At 29.5% G+C, this 15,110-nt stretch overlaps 1 protein-coding gene across 1 annotated transcript in view; it reads left to right on the plus strand.

Moving 5' to 3' along the window:
- arid5b (AT-rich interaction domain 5B) overlaps nucleotides 1-15,110 on the plus strand; it is a 254,828-nt gene that overhangs the window by 176,999 nt on the left and 62,719 nt on the right. Inside the window, exons 6-7 of the mRNA NM_001442779.1 lie at nucleotides 899-1,106; nucleotides 13,696-13,748. Of these exons, the coding sequence (NP_001429708.1) occupies nucleotides 899-1,106; nucleotides 13,696-13,748 (261 nt within the window). The remainder of the gene's footprint in view (nucleotides 1-898; nucleotides 1,107-13,695; nucleotides 13,749-15,110) is intronic.

The raw sequence follows: 15,110 nt of genomic DNA on the forward strand, positions 1-15,110 counted from the left end.
AAACATAATTGTTTTAATTAACTCATTTAATTTAACTCATTTCTAATAACTGATTTATTTTATCTTTGCCATGATGGCAGTACATAATATTTTAGTAGATATTTTTCGACTATCGAAACAAAAAATAGCTTAAAGGGGCTAATAATTTTGACCTCAAAATGTTGTTTAAAAAATTAAAAACTGCTTTTGTTCTAGCCTAAATAAAACAAATAAGACTTTCTTTGGAAGAAAAATATTATCAGACATACTGTGAACATTTCCTTGCTCTGTTAAACATAATTTCGTTATTATTGTTCATTTATTCGTTTGCTGGAAATTAGAACTAAATTTAGAAATAGTTTTGAAACAAATATTTTCGCTTAACAAACAAAATTAAATATGTAGGCTGATGGATGTCTTTAGTGGATTGTGTACAACACTGTTTTCTTATCCACGAAAGTAAAGGAGTAAAGAGTAAAAGTAAAGAGAAAGTAAAAAGACTGAATGGAGGAGGCTCATTCTTTATCCGCGCACTGCAGATGGTCTGTTTAACTGTTTTCTCTGCAGTAAAGTGTCCAGTTTTCGCCATGTAAATAGCAAACGTGCCAAGGTGTGACGCAACTGACCCTTAAAAGAAATGGGATATGAGACTCTAATTGGTTCAATGCATGTTATACATAAAACACACCTATTACTCATTAAGAGAATAAGCACAACCCTGTTAGACCATGTGCCAGGGTGCAAAGCGAATTTTTCCCAGATTGTTAAAATAGAGCCCCTTGTCTTTTACCATTACTTTGATGCATATAATAAAAATCTAGTAAAGTAGACCAGAAATTATCCATGACAAAACTTGCATGCTTTTCAAAAACTGAAATAATATTGAATTATCTGAAATATTTGCTGTGTTGATGTCTAGATGAGAGCGGACTCGAAATCAGGAGTATCGAAGCCCAGAAACCCCAGCACTGGCAGTTGTAAACGAGTGCAGTCCGAGAACAAACCCAAGGGGGACGGGGGAGATGAGTGCCGGACAGATGAGCAGGCCTTCCTGGTGGCACTCTATAAATACATGAAGGAGAGGAAAACTCCAATCGAGAGGATACCATACCTGGGCTTTAAACAGAGTGAGTACTGCTCCTTCACCTCCATAACAGCTCAAGCACTACTTTTGTCAACAGCCTCAGAGTCCAATTGAACAAATATGTGTGTACCACTTTACAGCCACTTACTTGTCCAGGAGGAAATGAAAGTCAAGCATGTTGGAAATATCTTATGGTGAACAAAACCTGCAAAAACAGTCAATCAATCAATAAATAAATAAATAAGCAAATAAATAAATATATATGTTCACAAATTCCTGCATAAATAAACAAATTAACAAATCCCTGCATGAATAAAACAATACATAAATAAATAAAGAAATAAATACACATATTTCTGCATGAATAACACAATAAATAAATAAATAAATAAATAAATATGCAAATAAATATATATGTAAATCCACAAATTCCTTTATTAATAAATTCACAAATTTCTACATACATAAAACATTACATAAATAAATAAATAAATACACATATTCCTGCATGAATAACACAATAAATAAATAAATAAATAAGCAAATAAATATATATGTAAATCCACAAATTCCTGTATGAATACGATCACAAATTCCTGCATGAATAAAACAATAAATAATTAAATAAATAAATAATAAATATAAATAATTAAATAAATAATTAAATAAATCTAAAGATTCCTGCATGAATACACCAATAAATAAATAAATTTGCAAATAAACAAATATATTAATCCACACATTTCTGCATAAAGAAATAACTAGATAAATAAATCCACAAATTAAAGTGTGAATAAATAAATAAATCCACAAATTTTTGCATAAATAAAACAATAAATAAATACGCAAATGAATAAATATATGAATCCACAAATTCCTGCAAAAATATATAAACAAACAAGTAAATCCACAAATTCCTGGATGAATAAAACAATAAATAAATAAATAGTCAAATAAATAAATAAATAAATCCACAAATTCCTGCATAAGTAAATGTATAGATAATTAATGTTGCGGGCAGATTAATCATTTAATAAATTGTAAAACTTGATTGTTCTGTGTTTACTTTTCCTCAGCTGCTAATAATAACGTATCTATCAACGCGGTCAAAAAAAAATCTAACGATCAACCAATGATGGCATAAAGAACAACTTCCTAAAGAAAAGTTATGTTGAAACAATACAAATAGCATTTGCCTGTATTTGCTTGTATTGTAAGAAATAGCTAGTTTGATTTTTTTTATGATAAAAGTCTTAAATTTGGCTTTGTGAAACCTGCAGAAACCCTGTATTAATCTTTCAGAAAGGAAATTAGATTAACTAATACCGTAATATATTGCCTTGCTTACAGTACCACAGTATAGTGCAATATGACAAATGTATATAAATATATATCACTAGTAATATATATATATATATATATATATATATATATATATATATATATATATATATATATATATATATATATATATATATATATATTTATCACTAGACTCTTGCCAATGCAAAGCCCTAATAAAGTGCCATTAATGGTGCTAACAAACTTTATGTGTCACAGAAGGACATTAGTATTAGGGTGAGAAAACTGACAAATTCCTCATTTGCGAATGTGCTTTTCCTTTGAGACTGTGTCCATCTAGCTCACACTAAACCCCCTGCAGTGCTCACAGCAAACCAAAAAAGGGAAAAAAACTCGTAATTTATGTTTCAAAGTCGCAAAGTAGGTCAACATAAGTTATAAATTGTATAAATACAATTATTTCCAGGCAGCTCGGCTGGTCTCTTTAATGCAATGCATCCAGCTCTGACCTGCTGTACACAGTGCGGATAAACAAGCAGCTTAACACACAGCTCATAAACAAAGTATGCAAGCAATCTGTTACTATTCGAATGCGGAAAGCAGAGATTTTCAAAATCATAATGTTTCCCCTTGACTTTCAACACTGAATTTCAAGCATTTCAAACAATGCATTACCATATAGAAATATGCACAAGGCATATTCGGCCTGAATATTTTAGTCTATAAATTCATGACTACACACATTGCTAAATAATAACTCTGCTTTAAAATATACTGAGCAAAATTACTGTATGTTTTGGTTTAGGATTAGTATGAGTTTTTTTACAGCATGTAATAGTTCTAGGCAAAAATTTATATTTATTAATCACATCCAAAATAAAAGTTTGTTTTGACATAAAGGGCTCTATTTTGACGGTCCATGCGCAAAGCGCAGGGCGCAAACGCATTCAGGGCGTGTCAGAATCCACTTTTGCTAATTTAAGGACGGACAAATCCGCTTTGCGCCGTGGCGCATGGTCTAAAAGGGTTGAGTTTTTTTTCTTAATGAGTTATAGGTGTGTTTTGAGAATAAACCAATCAGAGTCTCATCTCCCATTCCCTTTAAGAGCCAATTGTGTCGCGCCATAAGCGCATTTGCTATTTACATGACAGAAAGTAAGTGTAAGTGGAAAAACTGAGCATTTCACTAGCAAAAAAACAGTTAAACAGAGCATCTGCAGCGTGAGAATGAGAGATAAATGATCTACTTTCACTTTCGCTCTTGTGGATAGGGAAACGTGTTTTACGGACAGACATCAATTAGCCTATAAATAATTAATTTCGTTTGTTAATCGCAAAGATTTGTTTCAAAACTATTTCTAAATTCAGTTCTAATTTCCAGCAAATTAATAAATGAACAACAATAACGAAGTGTGCTCAAAAAACTGTTATATCCTAATACACATGCTGTGCCCCATATGTAGGGCCACACGGCAGATTTCTGCAGATTTTTAGCCCATTATTAATTCTGTTTATTTACTTGAGTAAATGTGTAAATCTGAATTTGTTCAGTTTTTATTCAGTAATTTATTACTTTTTATTTAGTATATTAAGGTTTTAGTTATGATACTCCGCTGGATACTCCAAAAATAATTCCGCAGAAATCCGCAGATTTTTACCAAAATTCTCAGCAGAAATAGCAAAAAATGTCCGCAGATTCCGTCTGGCCCTGCCCATATGGTCTAAAACCTGACAGGTGGGCAAATATAAGCTTGTTTTTAATAAAACAAATATAAATAGCATATAATAAACAATACTGCTAATAATAATAACATCATACAAAAGCAAATTGAATGAACTGAAAAAGCCTCCCGAGATGAAGAAGGCATGAAGGCAGTGGTTTTTAAATTTATGTAGGCTAGAAAATAATGTTTTGTAATATTTTAATCTTTTATATTTGTATCCTATATATATCCTTATTATATCCTATCTATATCCTTAACATTTTACTTCTTTTTCATAATGATATGTATAATTGCGTATTGCTCTACATCTTGTGTGTATTAAGTAGCCACTCTGCGCCGGACAATAGACCGACTTTGTTCTGGTCTAATGAACAGACTATTATAGTTTCTCAAAATAGCAACGCGCCAAAACACGCCTGCTTTTTTAGACCAGAACGCCTATGGGCGCACATATGAGCGCAAATGCATTTGCTATTTAAAAAGTGTGGCGCAAAATGTCAAAACGACTCTTGCGCCAAGGTGAAACTAGCAAATAACAATTGCGTCGCGCCTTGAGCCACATAGCGCCGAGTGTATGACAGGGCCCAAAGTGTGTGTACGCTATATATTTGTTATGTATATATAAATACATACAGGCATGCATATGAAAACAAGTTTTGTTTACACTCAGGCTGTATCCGAAACCGCCAACTACTCAGTAGGTACTGCATTTGAATTTAAACGTACTTCTCGGCCGAAAAGTACGTTCTATACAGTATGAACGCGTATGAGTGGAATTCGGACGTACTGTACTACATCCGCCATTTTGTCATGGTCACGTGACCTACCTGCGTCAATTGCGTCACTTTACTCCTATTCATGAATTCGCTCGTGGGGCATCAAGGGATAGCGCAGCGTGCATGGGATGCGGACTCCAGAATCTCGCCGGAAGTAGTAAGTCATCCGGGTACTTTTCGCATACTGATTTTCGAATTCTATAAATTCGGACATACTACTCAGCTCACATACTGATTTAAGCGTTCTAAATAGTATGGAAGTATGCGGTTTCGGACCTTAGATATCAAATATATACTGTATATGTATATAATACAAATTTAAATGGATTTAAATATTTAAGTAAATAAATTGTATCACATATATACTCAAACAGATATATTCACACATACAGTTGAAGTCAGGGAAAAAAAATCTTCTCTCCGTTAGATGGTAATTGGGGAAAAATAAACAGGGGAGCTAATAGTTCTGACTTCAACTCTATACCTCATGTCTTTGGATTTGTGGGGGGAACCGGAGCACTCAGATTAAACCCAAGCGAACACAGGGAGAGCATGCAAACTCCACACAGAAATGCCAAGTGACCCAGACGAGGCTCAAACCAGCGACTTTCTTGCTGTGAGGCGACAACGCTGCCTACTGCACCACCGTGCCGCCCATTGTTCATTGTTTAATCCACTTCAATTTGTTACATTAACTTAATCGATTTGTGTTGCGAAAACATGGATGAATTGTGTGGAGCTCTGGATCTTTACAGTGTAGTGTATTTTTACATTCATCTTTGCTAATGCAAGTATTGCATCATTAGCTTAGCAACATGCTAACACCAGACCTAACCTGAATTAATCTTAAGCAGGTACTAAATAAGAGCTATTCATGTGGCCTTAGAAAGAAGCTGCCTATTGCCAGTCAAGCACTCCATTAGGTTTTGTAATAAACGTGTTAAGCGACTGAAAGCCTGTTATTGGGGTTTTATATAGAAGGGCAATTTACTGTTATCATGATCACATAAGGCCATATTTGACCTGCGTCAGGATGCACACATGAGTGTAGGAGTCTCTGCGTGAGATGAAATGTGCTCTGCTATGTTCTTATTCACACTAGAGACACTCGTCACTATAAAGCTTTTTTTAACCTTGTGTAGTGTGACACGCACTTCATCTGGAGGATGATTCATAATTCTATGAAAGCAGTAAAGACGTGAATCAGTCAATCTTCTCGATTAAAATTAAAATTTATTTTGGGGAAATACTGCGTCCAATTATATTTCTATGCGATTAATAATAGTAATAATAATAATAATAATAATAATAATAATAATAATAATAATAATAATAATAATAATAATAATGATATATTATTTTTATAATAATAATAAAAATAATAATAATGATTTATTATTATTATTATTATTATTAATCATAAAAATAATAATAATAAAATAGCAATAATAATGATATAATGATAAAAATGATATAATAATAATAATAATAATAATAAATCAATAATAATAATAGTATAATGCTATATCAATAATAATACAATAAATAAATGATTATAATAATAAAATAAAAATGATAATATAATAATAATAATAATGATTATATAATAATATAATTAAAAATAATAATATAATAATAATAAAGTTAATACAATTCATATATGGAAATATAATTATAAACAGTATTATATTTACAATATTGGTAATATCTATTTTATTTGCTAAAATTCTTATCATATTTCTTACAAATGTCAAAATGAAATATCGTTTTTTTTTTTATTTAATTTATAAGATATTTATTTGTTGAGAGAAATTAAAATTGGTCGAAATAACAATGTTTTCAGTTGTTGTGCTTGAAAATCTGAGCAGAAAAACCAAATATTGATTCTTCATAAAAATTAATATCAACATGTTTGAAAACCTGCCATAATATTGCTCTTCTTACTTTGCAAGCTATTAGTATTCAGCTTAAAACTGCTTTTATCCCAGCCAAACAAATAAATCAAATAATTAAGACTTTCTCCAGAAGGATTTCACAGAAGGGCTATTAATTTCTATAACTTTGACATCAACTGTATGTATTGAAATATAATTATGTATTATATATATAAAATATAGGTAATATCTATTTTATCTGTTACAATTCTGATCATTTTTCTTCCAAATGTCAAATGAAATATTGTTTGTTTGTTTTTTTTGTATTACTTGAAATTTGTACGTTATTTATTTGAAGTGAGAAATGACTATTGGTCAACATAACAGGTGTTTACAATTGTGCATAAAATCTTGTTACACCAAATATCGATTCTTCATAAAAATCAATAGAAACATGTTTGAAAACATGACAACTTTTCATTATTTATTTTAGATTCAGAGGAAATTCCATCAGTAGTTTGCAGAACAAAGCAAACTGTTTTATTTGTATATGAAACTATAGAAATTCTATTTATAAAATCTGGGTTAAATAATGTAATTGCTACAACTTTAACAATTAAAACATTTGTAATATTTACTGTAAACAGGGTTAATATCTGAACTATAAACTGATCTCACACTACTTCTGCGTCATTTGTAACTTTGTGAAACTTAATAAACATATGCAAATCATCATAGTTCATAATTTATGTTGTGTGTGTGTTTGAAATGAGATCCTGATCTTTTAATGATAAGCTGTGCACTTTTACACTGAATGCTTTAATGCAGGCTTAACAACTAGTAACTGAAAATACCTTTAATAACCTAAGAAAGCATTTAGGTGCCTCTGCAACTTCTTTTATCTATCTATCTATCTATCTATCTATCTATCTATCTATCTATCTATCTATCTATCTATCTATCTATCTATCTATCTATCTATCTATCTATCTATCTATCTATCTATCTATCTATCTATCTATCTATCTATCTATCTATCTATCTATCTATCTATCTATCTATCTATCTATCTATCTATCTATCTATCTATCTATCTATCTATCTATCTATCTATCTATCTATCTATATATCTGTCTGTCTATATATCTGTCTGTCTATATATCTGTCTGTCTGTCTGTCTGTCTGTCTGTCTGTCCGTTCATCTGTCAGTTGTAAGATCTACCATATTTGATATGCGTAAGGCATGTGTGTTGATCAAAGCTTATACGTGAATAAAAACCTAAATGAAATCTGTTCATCATTTGAAGAGCCGTTCTCGCTTTATGAGGCTTGAATTAAACTGCTTATTTTATATCTATTTCTTTTATAATTCATTTATGGACCTTTTGAGGTGTCTACATTTTGAATGAATGCACTCTTTAATAGAGGGACAGAAATCTCATTACAAATATTTCATTTGTGTTTCAAAATGAGCAAAAGTCTTGTACGGTTTGAATGGCAAAAGGTTGAATACATGATAGCTGACTTTATTAACCCGTTAAAGCATTTTGATAGGTAATTTTGAGATAATTATTTTATAATTAAAATGCTTTCAGAAAGGTGCTGTGAAAGAGGTGACCTTAACAGGGTTGACAGTTTTTGAGAATAATGACAAATAATGCTTATTAGAAAATCTAATACTGATGTTTTTACATGTATTTTTTTTCGCTGTAATCATGGAAATTATGAAAATCATGGTTATTATTTTCAATTTCTTATCCATTGCTTGAAAAGATCATTAAAATATTTCTAAAAGCATGCTGACAACCTTTTTAATTCTAAATATAGTATAAAATATTCTAGTATATATTTCTAGTTATTATGTAAAATATTTGTAGTTATATATCAAATATTGTAGTATATATTTCTAGTTATTATTTACAAATATTTAGAATATTTCTTAAAGCATGATATAAAAATATTTATTTATTTTAAATGCAAATATTTCTTATTATTATATATTTTTAATAAGATTTTTAAAAGAATGATCACAACCTACGTGATTTTAGTTAGAATTTAAAATATTATATATATATATATATATATATATATATATATATATATATATATATATATATATATATATATATATATATATATATATATATATATATATATATATATATATATATATATATATTCTAGTTATTATATAAACTATTTTAGTTATTATATAAGAAATGTTTCTAAGATTTCTAAAGAACCATTTTAATTCTAGTTATTATATAAAATATGTCTGGTTATTGTATATAAGTGATTATTGTATATAACAAAACTAGTATGTATTTCTAGTTATTATGTACATGTATTTCACAGGTTTTTAAAAGCATGATGAAAACCTTCTTAATTCTAATTATTATATGCAATTTTTTCTAGTTAGATTAAACAATTCTAGTATATTTCTAGATATATAAATTATATTAATAATATATTATATAAATATATTATATAAAATATTTCTACAATTTCTAAAATCGTGATGACAGCCTTCTTAATTTTAGTTATTATATGACAAATATATAAATTATATTGAAATATAATTCAAGTTATTACAAAATATTTCTAGTTATTATATAGAAAAAAATCCAGTATATTTCTAGTCATTAAAAATATTTCTAAGATGTTTTAAAGTATGATGACAACCTTTTTAATTTTATATAAAAACATTTCTAGAATTTCTAAAGAACCTTCGTAATTCTAGTTAAAATATCTTTTGTTATACAAAATGTAGCATATATTTTTTAGTTATTACTTAAATATATTTTTAGAATTTCTAAAAACAACATACTTAATTCTAATTATATACACAGTATGTATGTACTGTATGTATGTATGTATGTATGTATGTATGTATGTATGTATGTATATACACACACACACACACACACACACACACACACACACACACACAGAATTATTAGCCTTAATTTTTTTTTCTTTCTTTCTTTCTTTCTTTAAATATTTTACAAATGATGTTTAACAGAGCAATGAATTTTTCACAGTATGTCTGATATATATATATATATATATATATATATATATATATATATATATATATATATATATATATATATATATATATATATATATATATATATATATATATATTTATAAAAAAAATTATATATATATATATATATATATATATATATATATATATATATATATATATATATATATATATATATATATATATATAATATATATAATTTTTTTTGAGAAAGCCTTATTTGTTTTATTTTGGCTAGAATAAAACAGGTTTTAATAAAAAAAAAAATAACATTTTAAGGTTAATATTATTAGCCCCTTTAAGCAATAATATTGTTTTCGATAGTCTACAGAACAAATCATCGTTATTCAAAAACTTGCCTAATTACCCTAACCTGCCTAGTTAACGTAATTAACCAAGTTAAGCCTTTAAATGTCACTTTAAGCTGTATAGAAGGGTCTTATAAAAAATATCTAGTCCAATTTTATGTACTGTCATCATGGAAAAGATAAACTAAATCAGTTATTAGAGATGGGTTGTTAAAACTAAAATGTTTAGAAATGTGTTGAAAAATTGTTTCTCTGATAATAAAATAAACAGTGGGCTAATAATTTAGGGGGGGGGGGGGGGGGCTGATAATTCTGACTTCAACTGTATGTATATGTATATTGATTAATTATTAGAAAAAATATTTCTTATATTTCTAAAAGTATGATAACAACCTTCGCAATTCTAATTATTATATAAATATGTAAATAAATAATATTAGAAATGTAAAATATTGAGTTAACTCATCAACCAATACGTTTAACAGAATTCAAAAAAATATTACAGAAGTCAAACTAGGCAAGAATAAATGATATACCAATTGAAATAGACCAAAATATAGCAATAAAATAAAGCTGGTAAAATGCCCCTTTTAATGGTACATACAGTCCTGCAAGCTTCATAGTTTCTCTTTTATGTTTCTATGAAAGTCTGTTGCTAAGCAATATTTTTGCACATTTTTTCTCCCAACAGAATTTGTGTACAATTGCTTATGCATCAAAGAGGCAGAAAGCGGCTTTCAGGCCTGCGAGTTTAATGTCATTCAGTAGACTTAAAAACAAGTCTCCCTGTAAAGCGACAGCCCATCAGGAGGAGGCAAAAATCAATAGAGCCAGATACAAGCACAGACAAACAACACTCTGACAAACACTGTGGCTGGGTGTGTGTGTGTGTGTGTGTGTGTGTGTGTGTGTGTGTGTGTATGTGTGTGTGTGTGTGTGTGTGTGTGTGTGTGTGTGTGTGTGTGTGTGTGTGTGTGTGTGTGTGTGTGTGTGTGTGTGTGTGTGTGTGCGCGTGTGTGTGTAGCGATTGAATCTTGATTGATTAGTCCCTCAGAGTCCCTCATTCATTTCTGCTGTGCCTTATTCATAAATGTGGCACATCTCTGCTTCATTAAACTCACACACATTTATTTAGTTTCAGCTTTCTCTCTCTCTTTCTCTTTCAATTAAATGAGCTTTATTGGCATGACTTGTCAAGTATTGGCAAAGCATTGCAGATTACATAAAGAAGGAATAAAATAGTAAAGTGATTATATAATACACATTTGCATACTTAAAAACACAATTAGATATATGTAATAATATATAAATAAATATACAAATAAAAATAAAGATTAATATGATTATTAAAAAAGAATGGTGGCATAGTGGCTCAGCGGTTAGCACGGTCATCTCACAGCAAGAAGGACACTGGTTTGAGTCCTGTGTGGAGTTTGCATGTTCTTCCCGTGTTGCCATGGGTTTCCTCTGGGTGCTCCGGTTTCCCCCACAGTCCAAAGACATTCGCTATAGGTAAATTGGGTAAACAAAATTTGCTGTACTGTAAGAGTGTGTGTGAATACGAGAGTGTATGGGTGTTTCCCAGTACTGGATTGCGACTGAAAGGGCATCCGCTGCGTTAAGCTTATGCTGGAATAGTTGGCAGTTCATTCTGCTGTGGTGACCTCTGATAAATAAGGGACTAAGGAAAATGAATGAATGAATACTAAATTATTATACTAAAACTAAAACACTATCTCTAAATGATAATAATAAATATTAGTCTCTCTCTCAATTAAATGAGCTTTATTGATTTGTCAAGTATTGGCAAACATTGCAGATTATATAAACAATGAATAAAATTGTAAAGTGATTACATAATACATGTTTGCATACATAACTAATACAGTTAAAATTTTGAAACGTTAATACATACACAAATAGGAAAAAAAAATACTAATGTGACTATTAAAAAGATAATGAAAGGGCATACATTATTATTATTATTATTATTATTATTAGTATAGTAATAATAATAATAATAATAATTATTATTATTATTATTATTATTATTATTATTATTATTATTAGTGCTGTCAATCGATTAATCATGATTGATCATGTATGAAGTGAAAGTTTATATTTAGATATTGTATGTGTACTTACTGTGTATTACTTTTTGTGTAAAACTATCATCCAAAACCTTAATATTTACATATTATTGTTAATAAATAAATATGTACTATAGTAAAATATTATATTTAAAAAATCTGAATTATTAGCCCCCTGTTAATTTTTTCCCCAATTTCTGTTTAGTGGAGAGAAGATTTTTTTTTTTTTACACATTTCTAAACATAATAGTTTTAATAACTCATTTCTAATCACTGATCTGAAATCTTTTAAATATCCTTTAATAGGAAGCTATAAATGTTTTTTTTTTTTTTTTTGCACATATACATTAGATTAGTCAGTACTGAAGCCAAATCTGGAGCTCATCTAACAAAATAACTTACGGTAACGGTTTAAAAACTAATACAGCCAAATTTATAGAAAAATATTAAATTCACATTTTAAAAAGTTGAAAAAATCAAAGAAAAGAAAATGGAAATTTTTAGCTGAAATTCTGAAGTTGTATATATATATATATATATATATATATATATATATATATATATATATATATATATATATATATATATATATTTAATTTTTGTGCAATAATTTTGGCAATATTTTGCTTGAATTTAATTGTATTATCTTTTCATTTCTAAATATGTTTGGTGACTAAAATATTATTTTAATAAATAAATCTGTTTAATAAATCTGTTTTGTTTAAATGCACCAAAATACACTGCCTACATTCACTGAGAAATTGATAAAAACATTTATTTTTAACTTTAAATAGAACCATTTGAATATAATATTTTGACAGCAAGAGTTATTATTAATATTAGTAATAATAATAATAATAATAATAATAATACAATTAATTAATTATTTAATCATCTAAAAAAATTATATAATTTAAACTGTACATTCAGTTGTTTCTCTCTCTCTTTCTCTGAATTTTGATTGCAGATTGTAAATTATAAAACACACATTTATTCATATATTATTGACATCATTGTGATTTTTCTTACAGCTGCTTTGATATTAAATATTTTATAAAAAGCTATACAATCAAAAACTGACTTTACTTGAATCGTATACATTAAAAAAAAGTATTTGTTTATTTGAACACGAGACAGCTTTAATATGCTTGCCTTTCACGTGTCATCCAACTATAATCTCTTAAAATTAAACTTGATTTTCCCATTTTTACTTTTGACTAAATAATGCATACCATTTAATTACTTTCAGTACATTGATGAGACTGACATAAGGTCAAGTTAAAAGCTGGGTGCGTTGCATTGTGGGTTACAGTAGTGGATACTACACATGTTTGCATGGAGTAGGTCATCCTGCTTTTCAGTGCGGTGAAAAACACTACTCACACACATCATATTATGAATAGTACAGTACAGAACAGCAGTGCACTTTTCCAAACACAGCCTATGTGAAATGTTTCCTTCTGCATCTTCCTGTGAAGCTAATCGTCATCCTTGTTATCCTTCTTACAGTAAACCTTTGGACAATGTTTCAAGCGGCCCAGAAACTTGGAGGATATGAGGTGGTGAGTGTTTACACAATTTGTTTGAAATCCATTGCCGCTGGCAAACGCACTTTTTCCTTTGGCTCTGAAACATTCCTGACAAAAAAAAAAGTTTTTTTTTCTTTTCTTCCTTTTTTTTTTCTGGCCCTACATGTAATATGTTTACTAGACCCTGGCCTGGATGCAGAACTCTCTCAGATCCACAATTGGGTTCGCTCGCAGTTGTTATAAAATCTACAAGTGGAAAACACATGTAACCCTTTTTGCGGTGGAGGAAATTGGTCAGGGTTTGTTCACTACCCATGTTGAGGCTCTTAAGGGACCATTATTGCGCAACAAGCGAACTGTGCAATAAAGGGAATTCACTTGGCAGCTTATCTGACATCTGCTCTGCTAAAGTATGGTGAAAACATTAAAGTCCTTGCAATGCGACCAGCTCTTCGATATTTTCAGCAACTCCTTCCTTCATCAGCTATTCAGAGCAAACAGGAAGCCACTTTTTTTATGTGCTCTTTTTATCTGGTGTGTTGATTCTATATACAGTATTTTTACACCCCCCTGGATTCTCTTTAGCACAGAAAAGTTTGCCGTTAAACATAACTGACATCTGTAATGAAAATCATCTCGCAGCCATGATGTCACTGGAAACGTTTACATTGCACTGAAAGATCAGATTAAAAAGTCTTCTCCTTGGGGCTCTCTGTATGTGGATTACTCTCTGAGCTGGATTAGATCATTGGCGATTTGACATGATAGTAGAAAAATATGTGCATGCAGAAATTGGACAAGAGAAATGAAATTTTAAATTATATAACAAGCATTGAATTCTTAGGGCCCTATCATACACCCAGCGCAATGTGGCGCAAGGCGCGGCGCAATACTTGTTTGCTAGTTTCAGCTTGGCGCAAGAGTCGTTTTGAGGCGTTGCGCTACGCAGTTTAAATAGCAAATGCATTAGCGCTCATATGTGCGCCCATAGGTGTTCTGGTCTAAAAAAGAAGGCTTTCTGAGGCGCACTGCTGGCGCGTTGCTATTTTGAGAAACTAAAATAGATTTTTCATTAGACCAAAACTAACCCCGTCTAAACTCCGGCGCAGTGTTGCGCCTCGCTTACACACTGCTTAATACGCACAGATAGGCACATAGGCAAAGATCTTTACATATGAAAAAAATTTAATATTAAGGATATATATATTGGATATAATAAGGATATATATAGGATATAAATATAAAGGATTAAAATATTACAAAACATATTATTTTCTAGCTTACATAAATATAAAAACCTCTGCTTTTATGCCTTCATCTCGGGAGGCTTTTTCAGTTTATTCATAACAATTTGCTTTTGTATAATGTTATTATTATTAGCAGTATTATTTATTA

The sequence above is a fragment of the Danio rerio genome, chromosome 12, assembly GCF_052040795.2.
Source record: "Danio rerio strain M-AB ecotype USA chromosome 12, GRCz13ab, whole genome shotgun sequence".
NCBI classification, from domain to species: Eukaryota; Metazoa; Chordata; class Actinopteri; order Cypriniformes; family Danionidae; genus Danio; species Danio rerio.